General features: G+C 41.0%; 1 protein-coding gene across 1 annotated transcript in view; it reads right to left on the bottom strand.

Annotated features, from left to right (window-relative positions):
* Window positions 1-117: 117 nt before the first annotated feature.
* LOC132834156 (eukaryotic translation initiation factor 3 subunit J-like) overlaps window positions 118-12,317 on the bottom strand; it is a 28,271-nt gene continuing 16,071 nt past the window's right edge. Inside the window, exons 6-8 of the mRNA XM_060852813.1 lie at window positions 5,692-5,856; window positions 4,401-4,474; window positions 118-2,375 (exon numbers count right to left, since the gene is read on the bottom strand). Coding sequence (XP_060708796.1) covers window positions 2,259-2,375; window positions 4,401-4,474; window positions 5,692-5,856 — 356 coding nt within the window. The 3' untranslated portion in view covers window positions 118-2,258. The remainder of the gene's footprint in view (window positions 2,376-4,400; window positions 4,475-5,691; window positions 5,857-12,317) is intronic.

The following is a 12,317-nucleotide window of genomic DNA, read 5'->3' as shown; positions in this document are numbered from 1 at the left end:
AGTTAGGGCCATAATTTGTTTTTGAAACACTTGTGAATAGTGGCAGTTTTCAAAGTAGGCTTAATCTGCAGGAAAGAAAAAACTACACAATGTATTGAAGGAGAGACAATGCAGAAATTAATTACATTATATTCATTTATTGTCCTAAAACATGGCAAGTGTCCAATTATGTTTACATTAATAAGCTTTCCCAACTAATCAATAGATGAGATGTAAAAATAAGTTACTCATCTATTATATAAATTGTCCTTTTTGCAGACGTGAGAAATTGTTTTGTATAATAAATATGAATTTACTGGGAAAGGGGAGGAGATATATATTTAATACAAGAACTATTCCCATTACCTGTGTATGCTCAAGACTGCAGAGTGCCACTACACAATGCAACAGGATGGCAAAAATAATGCATATTTCCAAGCAATTACACTGGGTTGCAACCAAACCTCATGATCAATGTAGAATCTGTGTAAAGTGCAGCATTTACTGTACTGATGCCGATTTATGTGCACTTAACCATTTACAAAGGATTGTCCTGAAGTAAAAAGCACATCTTTATCTGTGTTCAGGAAATGTTTTTAAACTAAACTCCCAACCCAATCAAAAAAGTGGTATAAGTGAAAATAAAAAGGCCACAAATTCCTTTCTTCCACTCCAGCAGATTTTTAAAAAGATTCTGCACTTCAGTTCCATTAGTGCAAGTCACTGCCTTCAGGAGGGAGAAATTAATTGGTTGCTCTCACCCCCATTAGCAACACATTGATTCAAAAACACTTCAAGGAGCATTCATCTTTCCCATCCAATACTTTCAACAAAAAAAGGGCCATTTAGTTTAATGTCAAACTGCTGATGTGACCATTAAATGGGCTGTATTTGTCCATTAGAAAACCCAAGCATGTGATTCTGTTAATAAACAGAAACAGCTGTCCCTCAGGTAGTCACCCTTCTTCAGCAAAGACAACAAAGTGGGGGCAGAGGGTGGAGACTGGTGTCAGCCAATTCGATTGGATTCTATCCACACCAACCGTTCACATGCATGAGTGGGCGTGGAAGTCGAAGCCGAGAGTAGGTCCTCTCTAGAGATCATTCACCCTTAAAAAGATTTGCCTTATAGAGTTTCTCACAGCCTCGAATTACGGCAAAGTGCCTTTTATAGCTCAAAGCATTTCTGACATACCGAAGAGGAAACACAGCAGTCAATTTCTACACAGCAAACCCCAACACACACACACACGTGTGTTTGTGATGTTGGCTCAAGGTCAAATATGGAGAAACTCTGTACTGTTACAATAAAAGGAAAATGTCATTCTATCACCCAAGAGTAGGTGGGACTCGATCAGGATCTCAGCAAAAAGATTACTCTTGAATATAGATTCAATGATCTATCCAGCATCTGAGCCATAGCAGTACTGTGTACACTGGAGGCTGGACCAAACATCTACAATGGCTACTGATCGTGAAATCCTTAAGCTCAACCTGCAGTTCACCATTCAAAACAGTGACATGCAGGGACCTCCTACTCTAAATAACTAGTCTCTTAAATTCTGCCTATCCTTTCCCTCAGTAGGCGTAAACCATGGCACTTTTAATAAACTGTTAAAATTGGTTAACTGCACTTGGAGATTGGTTTTAAGTTGGGAGAAGGAAAATAATAAAATGAATGAGCATTCAGGCTCACCCCTGGTGTGGTCACATGAACAATGACACAGGAAAGTCACATGCCCAGCACCCAATGCTCCCAATTCAGAGACCATGTGAATATTGAGATTTTGTTTAAGGCAGACTGACCCAGCAACCAAAAGCATAACATCAGCACAAAATCAGAATGTCGATTTAGTCCATTTTAGTTTCCAAAGAAAGGAAAAAGCAGGCAATATTCAAGAAATTTTAAAAATAGTAATCTTACTTTGCAATTTTACTGTATCACAATAAACGTGATATTACATCAGCTCAGGTCAGAATCTAGATGCTGAGCATGGACACTGCAAAACTTCATATTTTTTCAAATATATATTGCTTGCTCGTGAACTCAGCCTGCATCCCACACCCCCTCCCAAATCCATGCAGCTGCTTTGTCCACACAGTGTCACTGACCAGCAATAATGTATAATTATGGTACCAGTAACAAAATTTGGTGTTATCATTGGCATCTGTAGTCCTAGTCGATTCCATAACAATAGAAGGTTCTGTGCAGCTCAAGAAGAAACCAGGAGGTTGTCTGCAAAAAACATGCTGGAAGAAGCCTGGGTCACAGGACACAATCACATGAAGTCATCATAATCCTGCGTGTAACCATAGTCATCAAGATCATCTTTCAAATTTGCTTTAAATCCACCTGCAAGCACGGGGGCCTTTTTCTTCTTTTTGTTTTTGCTTTGCTAAAAGGTCAAAGAAAGTAGAAGTCAAAAGTCTGTTCACAAGCAAAATGTCCAGAACAACTTTCATTAAAGCTACTGAACTGTCCCAAGATACTTCACAAGAGGGATGTTGGACAAAAATTAACTGTCAAATGACAGCTGGTCAGAGAAATGTAAAAACGCATCTTCCAGGGTGTTGGGGGCAGCAGGTGGAAAGGTTAAGGGAGTGAATTCTAGCTGAAGGCATGATTAGGCAATTAAACATTGGAGTGGTGGAAGTTTAGAAATAGTTTCCAAAAGCTTCAGGTTTCAAGGAGGTTACTGAATTTAGATTAGATTAGATTCCCTACAGTGTGAAAACAGGCCCTTCAGCCCAACCAGTCCACACCGAACCTCTGAAGAGTAACCTACCCAGACCCATTTCCCTCTGGCTAATGCACCTAACACTACAGGCAATTTAGCATGGCCAATTCACCTGACCTGCACATCTTTGGACTGTGGGAGGAAACCTACAGAGATATGGGGAGAATGTGCAAACTCCACACAGACAGTCGCCCAAGGCAGGAATCGAACCTGGGACCCTGGTGCTGTGAGGTAGCAGTGCTAACCACTGAGTCACCGCGCTGCCCTTTAGGGGGAGGCAATGTCAAAAGAGTTAATTCAGCAGAAAAATAAACATTTTAAGTGAAGTACTGTTGGGCCAGGAGCCAATATAAATGAGTGAGTACATCAATTCTGGGTGAACAGGACTAGGTATTCAAGATTCAAGAGATTAATTTGAATTAATATGATGTCCCACCCTAAAGACAACATCAAAACCATAAATTGTAGGGTCCCAAACAGCTAGTTATTGGAGTCGTCATGACACAGCTGCTTAAAAGGCTACTTATAATTGGAAAGCACAGAACAGTAACACAAAACAAACCAAATCAGGCAACCGAAGGGAGAGAGGAACTCAAAAAGATCACAAAGAAATGGCACTGAGTAAACTGTTGCAGCCACATACTGATAAATGCCTAAGTCCTGGTGGATCTATCCCAGGGTCTTTAAAGAAGTGGCCTGTGAGACAGTGGACATAATAGTTTTAATTTTCCAAAACTCCTTTGATTCAGGGAAGGTCCCATTAGATAGGATTGCAAATGTAATGCCTTTATTTAAAAAGGGAGAATGAAAGCAGGATACTACAGGCTAAACAACTTAACATCTATCACAGGGGTAATGTCAGAAGTGAGGATGGAAGATGTTGTAGCAGGGCACTTGGATAAGTTTAAGGTAATTAGAGGTAACAGTTTAGTCAAAGGGAAATCATGTTCTATTCTACTGGAGTTCTTTACAGAAGATTACATAGATAAAGAATATCTGGTTGGCATGGATGAGTTGGACCAAAGTGTCTGTTTCCATGCTGTAGATGTACATGACTCTAAGTCTCTACAATTTGACTAGAACTCACTACCACCAGTGGAGGGAGCTACCCATTGTGCTCTAGTTACCGCCCAAATTATGTTTTATAAATACTTCGCACTGGGCCTGTATTTCCTGGAGAATAGAAGAGTGAGAGGAGGATCTTATTAAAACATTAAATTCTGACATGGCTGGACAGAATGTATGCAGGGATGACATTCATGCTGTCAGGGTGGGGGCACTGCAGAATGAGGGGTTATGGTTTCAGGGTACACAATAGGCAGAGGAGACAAGGAGAAATCTCTTCACTCAAAGAGAACTAACGATGGAAAACACTTGTCACAGAAGGCTATGGAGGCCAAGTCACTGAAACATTTCAGAAAGAAACAGATGTCTAGAGGCTGAAAGGGTCAAGCGATATGGGGAGATTAGAGCGCGGGAGGATCGGCCATGATCATCTCATACAGCAGAATTGGCTTGGTGGGTTAAATGGCCCACTCCTGTTTTCTGTTGCTATAAATTCCTTGCACTTATTTTGAACAAATACACCACTTTATGATCCCAGTCAATTTTTGATGAGGGGGGCGGGGGGGAAGGAGGCGGCTGCAGCGAGGGAGAGAGGACGACCCCAGGGCGTCTCCTTACCTTCTCTTGTTTCATCTTTTCACTACACAGTGATGTCAAAGAGTTGTTCAGCTTTTTCAAATCGTCAACTTCCACTGCAAGAGAGGTCACAGAGCTAAGTTCCTCCAGCTACCACAGCCAAAACATAAATAGTTGAAAAACTATAGCAATGAATAACAGAGTTTCAACACCACATTAAAAAATAACAGCTTGATGAAACCCAGTCAGAGAGAATGCACGCAGCCAGAAATGCACCCCAAGCCTCAATGAGAGAAATACTTTTGCACGTGTTGCTTCAAGGGAGGGGGATTATGATTGGGCTTGGATTTTGCAAGTAGATCTTTGGGAAGAAATTCTCCGGGTTAAATGAGTTCTGCACAGAGCAGAGTAGCCTCAAGTTAATCCAGGCTCCAAGTGAGGAATATGCTTATTCAACACCAACAACCCAGAGTCTCAAATCTCTGCCGCTTGGTCTTTTTGAAGTTGTTTTCAGTTTCTCAAGTCCAACAATGGCCCCTTTTTGACATTCCTGCGACATATCAATGGGTTTTTAAATAATTCAGTACTTAATAATAAAATCAAAACAGGAGTTTTCAATAAAATCAAAATTTTCAAATGCACTAACTTGCTAAGGGGACCCAGAGAGTGGGACACACCAATAAATGCAGATTCTTTAAGTTTCAGATAATCTTGTAAACTTGCAAAATGCTGGAAAGGAAACCGAAGGCTGACCAGCAGTGTGGGCTAAATTGGTGTCAATTCCCACACTGTCAGCAAACATTTAGAAAGGACAACTAATCTCTTCAAGATTACAAAATGATTTGACAAATGTATTTGGGATGTCCAAAACTAGGGTCCACAATTATAAAATAATTATTAATAAATTTAAAAGGGATTTCAGACGAAACCTCTATCCAGTTAAAGTAAACAGCAGTGATGCAGTTAAAGGGTAAACAAACGGACTGAAGAGAATGGAAGGTATGTAGAGGATGAGATGGAGAGTTCAGTGTTTCTCTTCTATACTTTCATGGAATGGTGTGTCACCAGTAAGGCCCTGTGTGGAGAGCACACTCTGGCAATGACAAGGCTGAATGACACACTGCCATACTGTCTGCAAGTTGCAATTAATATAATTTACATTCAAGCTTTCTGGATTCTGGCAACACAGGGATACAGAGGGGAAAGAAAACCCCTACCCCTGGGATGATGAGTAACTCAGGAGATTCTGGTAGTGCACTGACTGGATCCTGCTTAAGGCCAATTCAGATAAGACAAGCAAAATAATTAATGCACTTGCAAAGGATCAACTTACATGAAATGCTAATATCTCGAAGTAAGGTCTCTAAGAAGTCTACGTAATGCACAGACTTTTCAAACTGCGTAATTTTTTCTTTCAAAAGCTTTCCAAATTCTGTGAAGTCTTCTTTAGTGGTTGGGTACATGGAGTCGATTCCAAGCTGTGATACATTATTGATACCTGCAAGGTGACATTCAACAAAAGTTTAATCACTTCAGATAAGCCTCCAAATTCCTGCACCATACGCACCCATGCCAAGTGACCCCATCATTTGTACCCACTGTGGAGTGAGAACTGTGAGGTAAAACCTGTGTCTGTAACCAACTTTGTAGTAAAGTACAAAAAGTATGTTATCCAAATATTTGTGGTTTGAACTTCTAGCAGAAATCAGCGTTTGCAACCACTTCAGGACATCGAAAACAATTTTCAGCCAAAAAACTGAGTTCTGCAATCATCAATGGAAAATTATCAGTCGATTTGATTTAAGTTCTCACAATGTTTGCAAACAAGTTATGATTTTAAAATACATCTTCAATCAACTTCCTTTAGCTTTGAGACGAAGGCTAGGTATTAGAGTGAGGCTGCCCAAATAGCAATGCTTTATTTTCCTTGTTTAAAGTAATTAATTTGTTAACCAGGTCAGCAGGTTACACCACCACCTTATGAACAGAAGGGGAGCAGGAGGTCATTTGATTCCTTAAGGCTGCTCTGCCAATTTATAAGATTGTGACTGATTTATCTCAACTTCACATCGTCACCCAGATCCCTAGATTCCCTTAGTGTCCAAAAATCCATGATTGTTGCCTTGGATATAGACCGCGACCGAACAGAGAATCAAGGATTTATAACACAATGGAGAAATGTTATGGCTAATCCCCTAGATGAAGACATGAGAGCAGGAAAATGGATATACCCAGCACAAAGTAATCCCAGGTACTAAAACCTTACAACATTACTCGTTCACATTAATTCCAGCAATGATTGTTCTGGATAATAGCTTTCCTTTGGTCATATTTCAAATGCTCACTGGTGAATATCCCACATTTCATTCTTTCCCCTCCATCTGACATTATTCCAACATCTGGATTCAAAGCTGCGTGTAACACTTCCCTGGAGAGGTTGCAGTTTCAGCAAACAGCACAATCAATTCAGCTGGATTTACAGGAGGGAAGAGTTCATGCCTCATTCACTTAACTGGCTGGTATAATTGCAGTAAAATACACCCAACATATAACCACCAGGGGTTTAATATTCTCAAGTTAATTTCTCTGGGAATTAAGGAAACTATAGTAGAGCTCGTCATAAATTATTCACAGATTTAACCTGATCCAGCATCAAGTAGTGTAAATCTGGTTATGGTCAGAGCACTCACATATAAAGGCAGGTCTATCATTAGAAGTATGCTGGTTGTTTTGTGTTGTATAATGGCCACACATGGACCCTCCCTCCATATGTCCATCTTTGATACCAATCTAAAGCAATCATCTCCAAATTGAAACTGTTTTCTGCTTCATTGAAGATGATAATTTATATCGAAAAAAAAGGACTCTGATATTGATGTACAAGTCTCAATTACAAATTACATTTTTGTCAATAAGTAAAAATGCTTTAGAATTAGTCATTGCTATGTCATAAAATACTCCAAAACATTCCAACAAGTATTAAACCACTTGCAATTGCTGTCAGGTCTTTATATATTCTCTCTTCTCCACCCTGGAGGGTTGGCTAGATAGTTGGTTTGCGATGCAGCATGATATCAACAGCATGGGTCCCATTCCTGCATGGTTGAAGTTAGAAGAATCACAGAATCCCTACAGTGCAGAGAGAAGCCATTTGGCCCATTGAGTCTGCACCGACCTTTCAACGAACATCCCATCCTATCCCTGCTTTACTCATGGCCAATCCACCTAAACTGCACATCTTTGGATTTTGGGAGGAACCTGGAGTGGACACCCACGCAGAGATGCAGAAAATGTACAAACTCCACAAAGACAATTGCTCAAGGCTGGAAATGAACCCTGAGGTACCTAGCACTGTGAGACAACAGTGCTATCCACTGTGCCACCATGCTACCCTTACCATGAGAGACTCAACCTTGCACCTTAGCATGGTTACCCTGAGGTTAATCCACTACCAGTCATCCCTCTCTAAATAGAGCAGCCCTATGGACCACTAGTACTTTGGCGACTTTATATTACTTTATCTCTCCGTTTTATCCTCATTGCTTCTTTAACATTCTAACATTTGAACTGACCGCTGCATTTAACTCCCAGAGAACTCAAGTTTGTCACTAGTACATTTCTATCCCATGCTCACAGGGAGACAGCTGTTGAACATTCAGACCATCACAAAATACCCCACCCTGCAGTCCTGATGCCAACAAATCTGCTTTCAACATAAGTTAATGTGTGACAGCTTGCAAGACTGGAAATGAAGTGATCCTTGTTTGTAGTATTGCTTTGCAAGCTACACTGGCCTTGTGAAGTTAGGAGGTCTGGGGTAACCCAGTCTGGGATTTCGGACATTGCAATGAGGTTCTGGATTAATACAAATTCTATTTCACAACAGCTGCTGCACGAGGTCAAAGTCAGGTTGAGCAAATTCCATGTCACCTATTGGCTGTTCAGATGATCAACACAGTCAGATTCAAATTTCAAGGTCCTGGTCTGGAATAATGATAGTATCTCTAGCACAAACCTGCCAGAAATTAAACACAAACAAAAGCAGCACATACTTCAGCTTATTTGTACAGCAGTAATCCAATACAACCTGGTTCAGTTTGGTATTAAAATAACCAATTCTCAAAGTACTGTAACACAGAAACTTGCAAAGATAATATTCTGGTTCACTAATCTGAAGAGGGCAGCTGAATCACAAAGCAAGGAATTTAATTCAAGGGCTAATTGTTTTCCAATTATGGCATTCACTGTTTATCAGAGACTCACCTCGTTATTAAAATCAAGACAACTTTGAGATAAAAGATGGAGAAAGTTTCTTAGTTTAGTGCAACACATTTCTTCACAATTCCTACAGAAATGCTGTCAACTTACAGAAAGTCAAAAGCCATAGAATTCTCACTTTTACTCTGATCTTGCCTCACGTCCAGATTTTTAAACCAAAGATTCAGTTTTTGTCAGGAGATTGATACAAGAGTTAAAGAAGGTCTCCTTTATTTCTGAAAGAATAAAACAGTCTGACAATAACACAAAGGTGCTTCAGTGTTTTGGCTCATTGACAAACTGGGCTGTCCCTGCAATTTTATTAACTGCACAAAGTTGACCTTCACCTCAATCATTTCTGCACCACCTGAGCGCTCAAGCATCACACATAATTGACCTATTAGTCAGCAGTGAGCCACAACAGTGACCATTTATGTTAAGCAAGTGGAATCAAAGCAGAGCCTCTCTCTGATAATGAGTGGTATCGATAGAGCTAATGGTAGTTCTCTTTTCCCTAGGATGGGGGATTTCAAGACCAGAGGGCACATTTTTAAGGTGAGAGGAGAGAGTTTTAAAAAAGACACGAGATACAAATCTTTTTCACAAAGGGACACTCGCATGTGGAATGAACATCCCAAGGAAGTGATGAATGGGGATACAATTAAAGTGTAAAAGACATTTAGATAAGGACATGAATAGGAAAGGTTTGGAGGCGTATGGGCCAGGAGCAGGCAGGTGGAACTAGTTTAGTTTAGAATTATGCTTAGCATGGTCTAGTTGGACTGAAGGGTCTGTTTCCGTGCTGTATGACTCAATGATAAGCGGTTGATAATGGTAGCTACAATATTCGTAGCCTTCTGCCTTCCAAAATCAATCACATGGTCTTACCAAAGCAATTACACACAGCACTTGTTAAGGAATACAAACTGAAGGCCATTCAGTTCCACAAGATGTCTCCGCCATTCTGGAAACAGGCTGCGGTCAAAGCTGCAGGCCCGGAAACCAGTGGTCAAGATATTCTCTGCATCCGGGCTGTTTGAGACATTTGAGGACCATGGTTTTATAGGCTTTTTCTTCTCACTAATTGCTATATTGGATGATGCCATTATGCAGTAACATGGCCTTCTGTACTTCTGTTCAGTTTTCTTTCAAAAGAGCTTTCTGTTTGGAGAAACTGAAATAGCTTAAACACCATTTAAAATGTTCTAGTTAAAGCATGATAAATCACCCATATTGTAGTTTCCAAAGTGGGATTATACAAACCTTATAATCAGGCCCTCTTCCTCCACTGTACACAACACTCACTCCTTGTTCCAGGAGTCAGCTGATTTTTTTTTGGCAGGAACACCAAAAACCAAAGGCTCTATTAACATGGGGGTCAATGATATATTTCTGGAAGTACTTCGTGTTAAGGGTTTATTCAGCCAACCCCCCTGACGGCTCAATAATGAATGCTTCTGAAGCAAATGGTCAACTTTTATTCAAGCCTTTGTGCAGAACCAGAATCTGAGAGTGCACAATGTGAGCAGTAATTCTGCAGAGTACCTTTGCTACAAATATGAAGTCTTATTCAACCACATTAAATCGGAGCTCAGTAGTTTTTTTCAAACAGAGGTATGGAAGACTTGTTTCCTTATATGTAAATGAATATTAAAGGCATACCCAAGGGCTCTGCTATTTTTTGAAAACTTTATGGATCCTTTCGCAAGAGCAAGTAGCAGCCAATTACAATCAGTTCCACTATTCCTGCCCAGCAGACACTCAGTCCTTGTGCACCATCCATTTAATTCAACAGTTCAAAAATATTTATTTGATTAAAAAAACATGAAAGTAGGCTTTTAGAAGAGGTCAGGTCAGGAGTACTGCAGTGAGTAACTTAGCTCCTGACTCCTCAGTGCCTGCCCACCACATACAAGGCACAAGTCAGGAGAGTGATGGGATACTCCCCAATTGCCTGGATAGGGGTAGCTTCACATCCATAGACATTTACTCCCTCCACCACCAGGCTCTCAATCACCATTTACAAGATGTACTGCTGAAACTCAATCAACAGCAACCCTCTCTGAATCTGTCCCTCCCGTGAACTGGGATGATTTTCCTCTGCATTGTCACCTGCAATTTAAACTTGCCCAGTACTGCTGTGTATTTTCAGCACTGACTGTAATATCATTGTAGCTAACAAAGAGTATGCCCTGGGGTTGAAGTGTTAAGAGCTTCAGGGCAGAGATGATGACCTGGGGGTTGCAGTGAGAGAGAGGCTCACAGATTCTTGTGGAGAGAGGAGGAGAACTTCTTCAAGGTAAGCATCCTTGCAAGAAGATTCACAGTAAGGTTAAAATCAACTAGGAGAAAGTGAGGACTGCAGATGCTGGAAATGAGAGTTTAGAGTTGTGCTGGAAAAGCACAGCAGGTCAGGCAGCATCCGAGGAGCAGGAAAATTGATGTTTCAGGCAAAAGCCCTTCATCAGGAACAGAGGCAGGAAGCCTCCAGGGTGGAGAGATAAATTGGGGGAGGGGGGACTAGGCAGAAGGTAGTAATATCATTGTTGTACAGCAAGCCTGCTTCTTTTTAAAAGACCAAGAGTAATACTTAAATCATGGGATTGACTGTAGCCACATAGCACTGTATCAGAGCAAATAAAAGATTTAAAACAACAGGGAAAAACCCAATTCCTCTAAATCCAGAAGCAGCTTCAAACCTTACCATGCGGTTAATTGTGAACCTAGGTGCTGTCACAAGGACACAATACACAACTCCAATTATCAAGGAGGCTATGGTGTTTTAGCTCCATCTACAGTACAGCAGAAGAACTGCATCACTGTTTACCACAATTATACAGCACAACATTCACAACTTCTAAGTTGTATAGCACAGGGGGCCATTTGGGCCACTGTACCTGTGCTGACTCTTTGAAAGAATTATCCAACAGTCCCACTCATCTGCCATTTCCCCATAGCCCTGCAAGTATCTCCTACTGTAATAAAAAGAAAAGCCTTCCACTGGCAACAGTAGAGTGCACACCTTCTGCCACTTTGCTGTGATGTCTTCCCTCAGCCAAAGCATGCAACATAATCAGTTATTTTTTTTTAAAGTCAAGGGTACTATTGCTGAGCAACTAACTAAAGTCAAGGGTACTACTAACAACATAGCATACAAGCCAGTTTCCCGCTCATTTTAACAACTTGTAAAGCATAAATTGAACAACTTCACAAATTGCTGGGATTCAATTCCTTTCCCACCGGCCTTATTCATACAGCGATAGAGATGTCCAGCACGGAAACAGATCCTTCGGTCTAACACATCCAATGCTGGCCAGATATCCCAACCCAATCTAGTCCCACCTGACAACACCCGGCCCATATCCCTCCAAACCCTTCCTATTCATATACCCATCCAAATGCCTCTTAAATGTTGCAATTGTACCAGCCTGCGCCACTTCCTCTGGCAGCTCATTCTATATATACACACACACCGCCCTCTGCATGAAAAAGTTGCTCCTTAGGTCTCTTTTATATCTTTCCCCTCTCACCCTAAACCTGTGCCCTCTAGTTCTGGACTCCCCCGTCCCAGGGAAAAGACTTTGTCTATTTATCCTATCCATGTCCCTCTATAAGGTCACCCCTCCAGCCTCTGATGCTCCAGGAAAACAGCCCCAGCCTGTTCAATCTCTCTGGTCTGCTCCCTATCAGAGAGATGTTGTG

This window comes from Hemiscyllium ocellatum, chromosome 39 (assembly GCF_020745735.1).
Source record: "Hemiscyllium ocellatum isolate sHemOce1 chromosome 39, sHemOce1.pat.X.cur, whole genome shotgun sequence".
Taxonomy (NCBI): Eukaryota; Metazoa; Chordata; class Chondrichthyes; order Orectolobiformes; family Hemiscylliidae; genus Hemiscyllium; species Hemiscyllium ocellatum.
Note: the sequence above shows the minus strand (reverse complement) of the source record. Positions and strands in the feature narration are given on the sequence as shown.